Here is a 14,312-nt window from a genome sequence, read left to right as displayed (position 1 = left end):
GGATTGTTGTCTTTTCGTTGGTTTTAACTTGTCGTTGATATCTAAAAATACATTAAGGAAGGCTTCTTTCGAAAGTCTAAAGTTTTGAATGAATCTAAAAGTGAGCCAAATTAGATTTTGTAATGTAACTAAAAAAGATCTTTTATCTACATACATATGTTCAGCCAAATCCATCGGAATCGAATCGAATCTTTGCTTGCTCCAAGTATTTTCTTCTTTAATTTCATTTTCACCGAAAAATAGTTCAATAGTAGACATGCTTTTTGCTTTCGCGATCCGGAAAATATTTTATCAACAAGGAATTTGTGATTGACTGAAAATTTGATAATTGACAAATATTTTGACAACCATAATACCAAGACTGTCAATTTGAATCATTCACAATAGATCTAATTTCTGAAGAGCGTTCGCAGTTTATCAAAAATTTTGATTGCTGACAACGATAATACGAATTCATCAATTTCATTGAAAAATGTCAACTAGCGTATTGATAATTGACAACGACAACCGTAATAGGGCTGTGAGGCAAAGAGTTTTTGGAACGCTTGATAAACAAGTTCGAAACCTATGGAATATTATTAGAAGATGATAGGGGACTATTAAGAGGGGCATAACTTGCTGCACCGAAAAGTTTAACCCAAGTAGTAAGAAAATTTCAAAAAATATTCAACTACATTGGGGAGTGTTAACTATTACATTGATCAATATTGAAATTTGGCTTAAAAATTAATTTATTTATTATTCCAAAGTGTAGAACAGTCTGAATTATGATACTCTGATAATTTTGATTGTTTAATGTTAAACTTTAATATTTATCAACCATCAATTGATAGAATTGACTCTCGCAAAATGGATAAACAACAATCAAATTTAATCCTCAAAATGACCATGTTTTGAAGGAATTGATTTTGTGTTTTCGCATTTAACCACTTAAAACTGTGTCCTAATCCTGTAAACCCTGCAAATCCTCAACCATTGGTTCGAGCATCTTTAAACGTTCCAGTTTACCAGTTGAATTCTCAATTTGTTGTTGATTTTGTTTTATTGCTGCTAAACGATCAACAGCTTCATGTTCACGAAACGATAGAAGACTTTTTAATTTTTCAATTTGTTCAATATCCCAATTTTTTCCTCCGAATGTTGATTATTTTGGTTTTGGGCTCATTTTACCGATTCCATAAGTTGCATTGGTTTTTTCAAAATGATTTATCACTTCTTGAAGCGGTTGCAGTCTTTGGGTGAGATAGGTAACTTCTGTTGATAAATCATTGCATTGGCTGAGTAGGGCGTATACCTCAATCTGAAGGCCTGCCTTGGTTTATATGGTGTTTTTGTAGAAGTATTCAAGATATGTTTAAAATTTGATTATTGGCTTAACGTTCATGCAAAATATTTAGTATTGTTCATATTTGAATGTATGAAAATTTTGACATTTCTCGACGTTTCAAGGTCTTTAGAGTCGAAATAAAAGATTTTTAGAGATATGTCTGTGCGTGCGTGTGTACGCACCTTATCGACGTTTTTTTTTTGTCGTTCACAGCTCAAGAACCAGAAAAGATATCGACTTTAAAAAAAAGGTTGTTATACAGATAATAATATAGAAAGATGCAGAAAAGGCTCTCAAGAAAATTGCGTGGGCGGTTTTTTTTTTATCATAGCAGTTTGAAAAACAGGTGCAAATTTTGGTTAACGTTCAATATCTTACGAACCAATAAAGCTAGAGACTTGAATTAAATTTTATATTATATATTTTAACGTGATATTTTTTTGAAAAAAAATTGAATTGCTTGTTTTATAAATCGAAAAAACTGAAAAAAAAATGTTCACCTCGAAAATTTACGATTAAACGTTGATTTCATATCCAAAACACTTGTTCAACGAAAAAAACGTTTTTAACATCTGGTAAAATTTTGAAAAAAATCGAATAGACATTTTTTTTTTACAAAAAAACAAAAACCTAAACAAAAAAATGGATAAAAGTTTTTAAAAAATGATTTTCGACTCAAATATCTTTTCAAAACTGTAAGATATTGGATTCAAATGATTTTTATCTTTCAAAAAATATTGTTGTCAACATTCAGTAAAATTTTGAGAAAAATCTTATCGAAAGTTTTTTTTACAAAAAAATAAAAACTTAAAAGAAAATTTAACAAAAGTTTGCAAAAATTGATTTTTGACTCAAATACCTTTTCAAAAATTTGAGATTATGGCTTCCAACTAATTTTAATTTATAAGAAAATATTGTTTTCAACATTCGGAACATTAAAAAAAAATTGAATTGACAGTTTTTTTTACAAAAAATAAAAACCTAAGTAAAAAAATGAATAAAAGTTTTTAAAAATTAATTTTCGACTCAAATGTCTTTTCAAAACTTTAAGATATTGAATTCAAATTACTTTTATCTTTCATAAAATATTGTTGTCAACATTCAGTAAAATTTTGAGAAAAATCTTATCGAAAGTTTTTTTACAAAAAAATAAAAACTTAAAAGAAAATTTAACAAAAGTTTGTAAAAATTGATTTTTGACTCAAATACCTTTTCAAAAATTTGAGATTATGGCTTTCAACTAATTTTAATTTATAAGAAAATATTGTTTTCAACATTCGGAACATTAAAAAAAATTGAATTGACAGTTTTTTTTACAAAAAATAAAAACCTAAGTAAAAAAATGAATAAAAGTTTTTAAAAATTAATTTTCGACTCAAATGTCTTTTCAAAACTTTAAGATATTGAATTCAAATTACTTTTATCTTTCATAAAATATTGTTGTCAACATTCAGTAAAATTTTGAGAAAAATCTTATCGAAAGTTTTTTTACAAAAAAATAAAAACTTAAAAGAAAATTTAACAAAAGTTTGTAAAAATTGATTTTTGACTCAAATACCTTTTCAAAAATTTGAGATTATGGCTTTCAACTAATTTTAATTTATAAGAAAATATTGTTTTCAACATTCGGAACATTAAAAAAAATTGAATTGACAGTTTTTTTTACAAAAAATAAAAACCTAAGTAAAAAAATAAATAAAAGTTTTTAAAAATTAATTTTTGACTCAAATGTCTTTTCAAAATTTAGAGATATTGGATTCAAATTACTTTTATCTTTTAAAAAATATTGTTGTCAACTTTCAGTAAAAATTTTGAGAATAGAACTGACTTATTCTACAGAACATTGTTTGTACAAATATTGGTAAGACAACGAAAGTCAACAAACATTGCGGCGGTGTTCTAGTGATATAAATATTTAAGCTGTAGTTCTTCAGCTATCATTTTTATCATTTTCAAAGATCTTTTTTTGATTCTGTTCAAAAGACTAATACTTGTTTTAGGGGCACCCGCCCAAATATGCTAATTATATTTAAGTTTTGGACGAATAAAGTCCTTCTCATGAAAAACACAAGACAAAATTCGTGCCTGACCGTCGGTATTTCTAAGCTTTACAAAATGTTAACACGAACGCATTGACATATCTTTAAAACTTTTAATGAGAAGTTAAAAATGTGAAACAGTTTGAATACAAATTTCGGAAATGTATGGTAAAATGAACTTTAAACGATGTTGTAAAGGTTTCCATCATGAAATCAATTGCCTTGGTGAATCTTCTCAAAAGTTTTATTTTTCAACTCGATATTATTGGTTATTATCTTTCTTATATGGTCACTCTCCTGCCCAGGTCCCTTACCCTACAGAACATGACACCCGACACAAAAATGTATTTAACAACTTTTCAAAATTCTGACAGTTCTGATGTCGTAGTTCCAAAAATAAATTGACCAAAAGTGTCACTATAAGTAAAATCTCAATATGATCCCCCATATTTGTGAAAATCACAATTCGTAACGTGATTAGTAATTTCTTCATTACATCATTAACCCATCACCAGAGCATGTTTCAAATAGACCATGATGCCTAATGTAAATATGGACCAACTGTCATCCTTATTGTTGTTATAAACTATATAAACCTAGCAAAATCGATTCGTTTCACCTTCACACCTCCCAATGACAGTTTTATAATTATGTTCTCAGGCTAATTACCGCCGCAACATGTCCATCATCGGTGTCACAAGACCAATATTCGAAAACAAGCCACTGTCACCATTCCCATTGTGAATTGCACAATAAGCACAATGCACATCCATCATTTAATAGCCAAAAAATGTGCAACAAAACATAAAGCCATCACCATCGTACCGTCCTCATATAGTCCCCTCGATATTAAAAATTAAAAAAAAAATTCCCAATTCTCGCCCCAAGAACACACCACAAAAACAAAACTCATCATCACAGAACAAAAGTAATTTTAATTGCAACTCGTGTTGAACAATTTCTCGAGAATAAAACACTAGACTCTGCGGGACAACCCAGCGGCGTCGACACAATGGATTGAAAACAACAAAATTTTTGGGGTTGGAAATAATGATTTTTATATTTTTAATTAATCTCTGCCAAAGTTACCGTAAAACAAAAAAAGTGCCAAGAAATCCTAAACCGATTTGGTTGCTCACCTCCTCGGTATTTAGAACTCTCGACATTTTCTTGCGCCTGCAATTATTATTTTTTATTTCTCGAGAAATTATGCCTAGCGTTTTTAACGTACACTTCATTAGTTGACTTAATTTATTAATTATCGGGTAATTTTGAGTTCCATTCAGAAAATTAGCACTTGCGGCCGGCGCGCAGCGGCTCGGCTGTGTTATGATGATAAATAAGTCTCAAGCGGTTCGTGTTTTCAAATATTTATTTTTTTTTTTTGCTATACCGCGTTTGTACCATGCAGCGCGCGTTGCGCCGCTAGCCGCTAGCTGCATGACACTTTGTCGCATCATTTGTCACTTTTTGAGTTTCTGAACTCTCTCTTTTTTTGTTCTTGTTTTTTCAATTTTATTCTCGAAAAAACAGGCGCTAGCGTTTTATGTACATAATAAATATATATCCCAGCCTAAGGCCGAAAAGAAATTAAAAACAAAACAAGAATTAAGCTGTCACCGAGAAGTCCAATTATTTCGACAGTCGGACATGTTTTTGCTGCTGCAGTGAAAAGGGGTTGATGCTGCATGCTTCTGCGGAAACGGCAGGAGATGCAACAACTGACAAAGGCGGCGAATTGTTTTTGAAGAATTTTGATTGAATATAATATGAGCTCTCGAACAACAACACAAGGCTGTTTTTGTTATACGATGATGTACCTTCTCTTCTATAAGATATGTAGGCTTTAAGTAGGTAGGTAAGACGTTGGGCTTTGGCATCAGACATCGACAGAATACTAGGATTAAGGTGAACCATAATTGAAATTCTATATAGAGAAAAAATCCGACAAACAAAAAGCGTTAATGATGCTGATTTTTGTTTAATCGCAAAGGTTTGGCACAGATTAAAGGAATTTTAATGAGATTCTAGAATTATTGCGTTAATACTCAAGACATTTACCATTACCATCATTATCATCATCTTCATCCTCATTTTCTAATCATCAAGAAGGATTATAAGGGATTGAATAAATATTTGTACCTATAGATCTTTTGTAACTTTATTTGAAGGGGCTTAAATAGTTTTTGATCATTTTTGTTTCATCTTTTATAGAAAGAGGGTCAATTAAGAGAAGTCGTAAATTTTTCAAAATAGAATTTTTAGACAAAGAAACCCATGAAAAATGAGATTCCTGGGTAATTTACTGAAGCCGTTCTATCTAAAAGCCTTTTTGATAGTTTATTTACCTCATCAAAAATGTTTTCAGAAAGAATTTTAAATCAATGTAATTTTCAAAGATCTTACAATTGGAGAGATTGGTTGAAGTTGCAACATTTCGAGACATTTGTTTAAGTACTCGAAACTTTTTCCGTATTTCAATCTCCGGTTGATAAACAATGAAATTAGAAAAATAATAGCTTTTTAACAATAAGACTTTAAAGTTTTCGCTTGGTATCCTCATTTATTGAAAAAAGGCCGAACGTTTCAATTATAATTCCTAAACTTAACGAAGTCTCCAAATAAATTCAGATGGTGTGCCACAGGGCTCTGTTTAGTCTTTGACACTCTTTCTCATTTTTATTGTTGATTAGAAATGAGTGTGTCTTTGGTTTTGACAAATCCCTTCTTCGTTTGTTTAAAAATTACCTTTCGGACCGTTCAAGTAGTATTGGATGGGTTCAAATTCTGAGAAACATAAAATAAATTATGGTGTGCCACAGGGCTCTGTTTTATCTCTGGAACTTTTTCTCATTTTTATTGATGATTATAAATGAGTGTGTCTTGAGTTTTGACGAATCTCTTCTTCATTGAACTAAAAATTATCTTTCGGACCGTTGAAGCAGTATTGGATGGGTTCAAAGTCTGAGAAACATAAAATAAGTGATGGTGTGCCACAGGGCTCTGTTTTGTCTATGATACCCTTTCTCATTTTTATTGATGACTACAAATGAGTATGTCTTCAGTTTGGGCGAATCTCTTTTTCGTTTAGTTTAAAATTACCTTTCGGACCATTTAAGTAGTAATGGATGGGTTCAAAGTCTAAAAAACATAAAAAAATGATGGTGTACCACAGGGCTCTGTTTTGTCTCTGACACTCATTCTTATTTTTATTGTTGATTAGAAATGAGTGTGTCTTCAGTTTTGACGAATCCCCTCTCCGTTTAACTAAAAATTACCTTTCGGACCGTTCAAGTAGTATTGGATGGGTTCAAAGTCTGAGAAACATAAAATTAGTGATGGAGTGCCCCAGGGCTCTGTTTTGTCTATGACACTCTTTCTCATTTGTTTTAGTAATTAGAAATGAGTGTGTCTTCAGTTTTGACGAATCTCTTCTTCATTTAATTAAAAATTACCTTTCGGAAGGTTGAAGCAGTATTGGATGGGTTTAAAATCTGAGAAACATAAAATAAGTGATGGTGTGCCACAAGGCTCTGTTTTGTCTCTGGCACTCTTTCTCATTTTTATTAATAATCCTCTTTGTTTAAAGCTCTAATGTACGAAAAACTTATTACATCTTACAGCATTGTAAATGATGAATCAAAAATCGAGAAGATGCTCCGAAAACTTGCTAAAACATAGTTTTGGACCTCTGTCCCTGAGCGGGCACTTGCATCCGGCGCTTTTGGAAGGATCACATATGCCACATGGAGTTTAGGGTTTATAGGGCGATACTAGGAGTTTTTCCTTCTCAATAAGACTTATAAACGTCCAAAGCTTGAATATAATTCCCATTTCTGAGCTTACGCTGCTGCATTTTAATGTCTCTTGGACAGTATTGACGTAAAGCTTTCATATTGATATCAAAATTATATCATTTACGTTGCTTAAACACCGTCACTCGTCGTAAAGCTTTTTGTCTCAAACTTTCTTACAGTTTTTGTTTATCAGATTAGGCTCTAGAGAATTAGCAATTTGTATTCCTCTCTTCAAGCAATTCAACCTTAATACTCGCGCCTCCAGGAATGTTCATCAGTATACCCACAAGTCAAACTTCGAGCGTAAAGAGGATTCGTTCTTTAGCCGTACTACGTGAATGTGGAATGCTTAACCACGCTCTGCCTCTCCCGGTCATTGTCAGAAAAGAGCCTTTAAGATGTTCCAATTAAAAAAGGCTGTTGTGTGCCAATAGACAGTTTGATTAAACTTTTGCTTATGAAGAGAATCTCTTTTGCTTAGAAAATGGACGCTTGCGGTACACGAATGAAGACTTAAGTCTTCACCAATTGTTTTAAAACATGCAATCAGAAGTTATTTTTGTTGGAGTCATGCAACGGTTGACTGAAAAACTTTTCATTCGCATCACAGCGGATCCATTGTGCTTCCCCGGAAGTGGTAAGGATTTGTTAAGACACAGGAAAGTTTTGAAGGATTTATTTTTTAAAAAGGTCATATACTCCTCAAAAACCTCCAGTCGCATTAGCCGCCCAACAGTTTTTTGTTTTTTCGGTTTCAAGAAAATTTTGGTGGATCAGTCTGCTTAAGCTATTGGCTTATAAATCATAGCAATAATATGGTTCGGATGTATCATTGATCCGTTCTTCTCGAATTTGTCTGCTCTTTCATTTCTCTCGATTTCACAGTTCACTGGGACCCAACAAAGAGGAACCGAATTGACTTTGAGACCGTTTTACCAGTTTTGACTTTGTGACAGTGTTTTTATTTACCGAATTGCGGAAATAGAGGTCTGTTTCAGAAACTGCGAGTTCCTTTGCTTAAATGACATAGTAGTAATTTGGGAGCTTTGTTGATCTTTCTAGGGAAGGATCGCATGAAAAGATTCCAGACCATAATCGGGATCTTTCTTGATCTTTCCATAATCCTCCGTTTTGGACTCGTCCGTAAAAATCGACGGATAATTTTTTTTATTATGATCCTGTTTTCCATCCATTCTTCTCTAGTAAGAATTTCTGTAAGGTCTGTAAGGCTTTAAATAGACTGTAAGAGATTCTAGGTCACTGTCGAGTGTCGATAATGTGTTGTATATTTCTATGACCAAAAGTAGCCCTTTTCCAACGAGTGCACACCATACCGAACATACGTATGTGAATATTGGCCTTACAATGGCCAATCTCGTGATTGATCCTATATTCTTCTTTTAAGTCTCAGATCCTTACAAATAAGCTTCAAACCACAGCTATTATAAGTCAAACTATTCCTAAAAGTAAAAGTAATCCCAAAAACAATTTTAAACTTTTTATTCAAATTATTGTTGAAGATTTAAATTAGCACAATTTATTACAATTATTTACAAAACATACCTACTTCTAGTTTCAAAATTAGAAAATGACATAAAATAGGTTCCAGAAGACTAAGCACGAGCACGACACAGGCCACCAAAGTCGCCATTATCATCTTCTTCATAACATCTGTCTATGCAAAATGCTTGCTAGGGTTAAAACTTCAGAGCAATAGAATAATTTTTGGGTGACTTAATGGCATAACAAGTCGGATTTTCATTTTCATGTATAAATAGTTAATTGTTCAAACCTATCTACCATCACCGTAGTAGTACTGAGCACCTTCAGTTAGAGGAAATATGGAGCCCAGCAGCGGCAGTCAGTTTGGCCAAAAATTACAACAGAGATAACTCCAACAATAAAGTTTCTCTTCCTCATCACCCAAAAGGTCTTACTATGGGTGCTCTCTCGAAGAAGAAGAACTCATGCCGCCATAAAATTGTAGACTTATAAAATTGAAAGACCTTATTTTTCAGCTGACTTGTGGTAAGGTTAAGGTAATTTTAAAAGGTGTCACCATAAATTGCGTAGTAAAATCCGCAGAGGTAAAAATATACATACCACCAAAAACACCTCCACACCATTACGTCGGTGGCGGCGGTGAGGTGGCAAAAACTAGCCCCAGTCTTCAAGAGTTAGCCATAAGCAAGCCTGAAGAGAAAAAGGTACCTTTTATAATAAATGAATATTTCTACAAAGACATTTTGTGGGAAGGTATTAGGTATTCCATTCAGTAAGGTAAAGTATTGGTATCTTTGTATAAAGAAGTAGGAACGAAGGTATAGAAGGTCTTTCTTTTCTGTTCTTTTTCAGGGTCTAGTAATTAACAATTATTTCACATTAAAAGAGATAACTTCCTACAGAATCTTCCGCTTGTTTTGGCTTTCATCGCCCACAATTTGATGGCGGTGTGGTGGTGTTTTGTTTTTCTGTTTTCATACTTCTGGGACATTCATTTGCAAGTAAGATAGGGGTAATTTGAAATATTATTACTAGGGTTTATAGAAAGTAGGTAGGTCAATTGTAAGATAACAAAATATGTATTCTCAAAGTACCTTCCTCTAGGTGGTCTGGGATTTTGAATTTTTGTTTAATTGGAATATTTTTTTGGGGGGTGGGGGTTCTCTGTTTTGTTCTTGTGCAAAAAGATGTTTCAAAGCTCAGAATAAATTATTATTACTGAAAGTAATTTAGAGAAAGATATTAGATTAGTTTCTATAATTTCTTGAAATAATTGAAAAATATTTAAGGAAATAAATTGGGGAAATTCAAAATATTAATTTAGATGATTTTGATTTTAATAATAATTGCTAACCCGGAAAACCTTTTATTCATTTCCTTCATTTGGAAAGAGAGAAAAGTACGTGTACAAATGAGTATCAAGTGAAGATTTCGAAAAAATCAAATAGTAAAAAAACTGTTCGTTTGTTTGTTTGCGTGTTTGTCCGTGTTTCACGTCGCAGCGGTGCAATATTATGACATGATTTTTTGTGGGGAGTAAGTTACAAGGGTGGAGAGTGTTTTAAGTTACTTTTTACATCAGAAAAATAAACTTAGATGTTCGATATATTCTTTTTTTAGAATATGAATAAGAATCATTAGGTGCTTCCTGCTTTTGAATCTTTCACCATTAATGCTCGAAAATATGTTCAAAACTGATAAAAGCGTGTAAAAGCTAGCATTTTAAGTGAGAAGTTAGATTATTGGAAAAATGTGAGCTGTTTTTAATCTTGTGTCCTGCACTAAAGATCATAGTGTCGATGAAAACCTCGGTCTTGTCGATTCCTCTTCGATCTGGACCCGACATCATCCGTATTTTATATACTAAACTTAGAACTTAAGTCTTTAAAAGTTAAGTTAACATAAAAACGATTTAATCATCAGTAACGTCATTATACCTTCGGTGTTATGGGTCCTTAAAATCTTTTAAAATTATCCTAATTTACATCGAAAAATCATCATTAGTGATGAGGCCCATTTGAACTCCCAAAGCTACTTTTAGAAGCAGAGTTGTCGCATTTTGGGCTCGCAAAACCCAAGAATGTTTGTTGAAAAGTATCTTTATCATCATCATTTAACTGTTTGGTGCAATATTTTTAAATTGTGAATAAATTAAGCTCCCGAGTTTTTATTGAATGATTTCTTATGAATGGAATTTCAACATATTGATGTATAAGAAAGTACATTTCCTGCTTTTCTGGACGCGTGTGATTTTGAAATCTATTTTTCATTTAATGTATTTTGTTGTTTTGTTCACCTATCAGGAAAATCAGTTAGTTTGTTTGTTTGTTTGCGTGTTTGTCCGTGTTTCACGTCGCCACGGAACGATACTATGAAATGATTTTTTTTGTAAATGTAGTAACAACGCTAAAGAGTGTTTTAAACTACTTTTTACCGCAGTAAAATATCGCGTTCCCAACTCCTTTGAGCAGATCCGACAGTAGAACTTAAATATTCGATATGTTCTGTTTTTTTTAGAAGAACAACTGAAAATATTGCTGCTGTGGCTCATATTGTGGATAAGTCCCTCGGGTTTTTCGATTCCTCATTAATTTGTAGCCGAAATTTCACAGCTCTTAAAGTTTTTTTTGTTATAATAAGCGCACACTCAAGGGGATAATATTACCCTTATTATGCAGCCACAGTGTGAGCACTAGGAAAGGTAGAGAGGGGTTGAAAGGAAGTGTCGGTGCATATTGGTTTTAAATTCCTAAATATTGCAATGGCTGTTAAAGACAGAGTGTGGAAAGCATTGCAAATTCGTGTAGTACGGCTAAAGAACGAATCTCTTGATCTCGTACTTGAAAGTGCGACCGAAGTTGGGCTCCAGGGTATATTGATGAGCATTCCTAGAAGCGCGAGTATTACGGTTGAACTGTTTAAAGGGACGAATGCAACTGACTATTTCACTAGAGCATAAACCGTTATAAAAATGGTAAAAGAGGGTGAGACAAGAAACATTTCGACGATGTTCAAGCGACGTAAATGATTTTATGATTTTAATATTACCAATCAATCAGCAGCCCAGATATGGGAGTTTTACTCAAGCTTTGGACGTATATAAGTCTTGTAGATAACAGCCAGATCAGAGCGGGAGAATAAATTCTTGCAATTCCTTATAAAACCCAAACATCTTGCGGCACAAAAGGTGGTTGGGGTTGATGACACACATACCGAGAATATCGAGATGTTAAGTTTCCTCGATGCAAGTGCCATTTATGGATAATGGCAAGGGCGGTATATTTCGCTTTAACGAAACAAGACAGCATTGGGTTTTCGAAGCATTAAATTACACGCGATTTTTTATTCGCCATTGTACAATGCTGTTTAGGTCGGAATTTAATGAGCTTATCATATTTTGTTGTTGCAGTTCCACATCCGAAAAAGAGGGATGTGAATCTGAAAACGAATATGAAAAGCTTAGAGTACTATCGTCAAAAAAACAATGTATTGGATTAGAAGGTGCAGGCAGGAGTTCATTAGTAAAACTGAGAAAGAGTGTCGGAGAAAGAACAGAGCACTGAGGCACACCATCATTTATTTTGTGGTTTTCAGATTTGAATCAATACAAATTGTATTGAACGATTCTAAAGGTATTTACTAATCCAATGAAGAAGGGATTCATGAAAACCGAAAGCATGCATTTTCGGTAAGAGTGCCTGATGCCAAACCCTATCAAATGCTTTTGAAACATCTAGTGCAATAATCTTACTTTCTCCAAAACTATGTAAAGATTTGTTCCACTGTTCGGTGAGATGAACCATGAGATCACAAGTGGATCTATTGCTACGAAAGCCGTATTGCTAGTCATTAAGAAGCTTTCGATCTTCGAGATATTTCTTCAGCTTATTATTAATCAGCGTTTTCATAACCTTGGAAATAAGGGACGTGAGTGCAATCAGTCTGTTATTAGACGGTAAGGAAGATTCGCCTGTTTTGGGAATAGGCTAGACAAATGCGGTTTTCTATCCGCTCAGAACGAGACTTGAATAGTAGGACGGATTTAAAAGCTTACACAGTGCTTTTTTAGCGTTGAAGAACACCTCTTCAGAACAATGGCGGGGATACGATCCGGACCAGCGGATGTATGAATGTTGTGATCTTTAAGAACTTGTGCCACATTATAAGTACGAAAAAAAGATTGGTCTAATAGAATCACTAACTCGCTGAAGTACAGGCGGAGTCATAACACTCACTGGCAGCGTTAAATTGGCGGCAAACTGCCTATCAAAAAGATTAGCTTTTTTTAAAGGGCTAACTAATGGAGTATCATTGACAACGAGCGTAGGAACCGAGAAAGAGGAAGAATTCCTCATATTTGATTTCCTCAAAGTTATGTTGACAGAAAAACTCAATCTGGTCGATCCTGGTAACTTGGCTTCTTGGGTCCTTAAAATACATTAAAATGACACGAGCTTACATCGAAAAGTCATCTTTTTTGATGTGGCCACTTTCAAGGCTTCGTTTCAAAGCATAATTGACGCAGTTGAGGCCCTGAAAATTCAAAGATGGGTATTGAATAGCTCGTGTTACTGTGATGCTTGACTTTTAGGCTGGCGGTTGGACCTTACTTATTCGAAATTGAAGTCGGTGCATTTGTTATGGTGAATGACTTGAGTTACCGAGCTTTGATTAAAGATTTTTTAAGATATTGATGTATAGTGTAAGATAACCTCCAGCTTACTTAGAGAGAATACTTCTCTGAGTTGAGTCCTACTCTCAAAGTTCAGAAATTCCTGTAAATATCCCTTAGTTGTTTTTGTATTCTTTTTACTTTCCTTCTAATGTTTAAGAAGCTTTTCGAAATAATTTCATACCTATCACATTTTATGTCCTGATATTGTGTATCCCATACATTGCAATCGATTTTTACTAATTGCAAAATTACCATACTTAAAATGCTAACCGTTTTATTTACGACTTTTCTAACTTGTTTTCATTTTTTTATTGTAATTGCAGGCACAACAGCAGCAACAAAGCCAACAGCAACAAAACGTTTTGAATAAGTCAAACGATGACCTACGAAGAAAGAGGCCCGAAACCACAAGGCCCAATCATATTCTGCTGTTCACCATAATAAATCCATTTTATCCAATTACAGTGGTGAGTTTACATCTATGCATTTTTGTTTTTATACTCGTAGTTTGTCTGAGTGTTTGTATATCTATGAGTGTATCTATGAGAATGGGGGTGATATCCTGGAAATATGCGTGTATCTAACCACACACAAAAACAGATAAAAAAAATTGCAGAAGTTTATTCCTAAAGGGATTTTGTTTGGAAAATTATGGCAAAAGAATCTACAGACGACCGCGCCCGCCGCCTGCCCTCTTCTGAGCCCAGTATGTGGTACACATTCGTTTTCTCAGATCATCGTTCGTATCGTGGTAGTTTTTAATTAAAATGCCTCGAGATAGCTTTTGGTTTTGTGTCATCTGCGTATATATTTTACTTATATGTCTAGCGATCGTCCTCGTCGCAGGATGTATGTTATGTAGACTCTTTTATATATAAGAAAAGATATAAACAAATAAAAGTACATATGGGAGTATACAGTGTACATATTGATGCGATACTGGATATACAGGATATAGGTATCCTTATTCT

At 33.4% G+C, this 14,312-nt stretch overlaps 1 protein-coding gene across 8 annotated transcripts in view; it reads left to right on the top strand.

Annotated features, from left to right (window-relative positions):
- The window catches only part of LOC129941922 (heterogeneous nuclear ribonucleoprotein L), a 537,346-nt gene that overhangs the window by 126,836 nt on the left and 396,198 nt on the right, over positions 1-14,312 (top strand). For all 8 annotated transcript variants that reach the window (XM_056050696.1, XM_056050694.1, XM_056050697.1 and 5 more), the window contains one exon: positions 13,665-13,808. In XM_056050696.1, the coding sequence (XP_055906671.1) occupies positions 13,665-13,808 (144 nt within the window). The remainder of the gene's footprint in view (positions 1-13,664; positions 13,809-14,312) is intronic.

Source organism: Eupeodes corollae, chromosome 1, assembly GCF_945859685.1.
Source record: "Eupeodes corollae chromosome 1, idEupCoro1.1, whole genome shotgun sequence".
NCBI lineage: Eukaryota > Metazoa > Arthropoda > Insecta > Diptera > Syrphidae > Eupeodes > Eupeodes corollae.
This window is presented reverse-complemented; position numbering and strand designations above follow the sequence as displayed.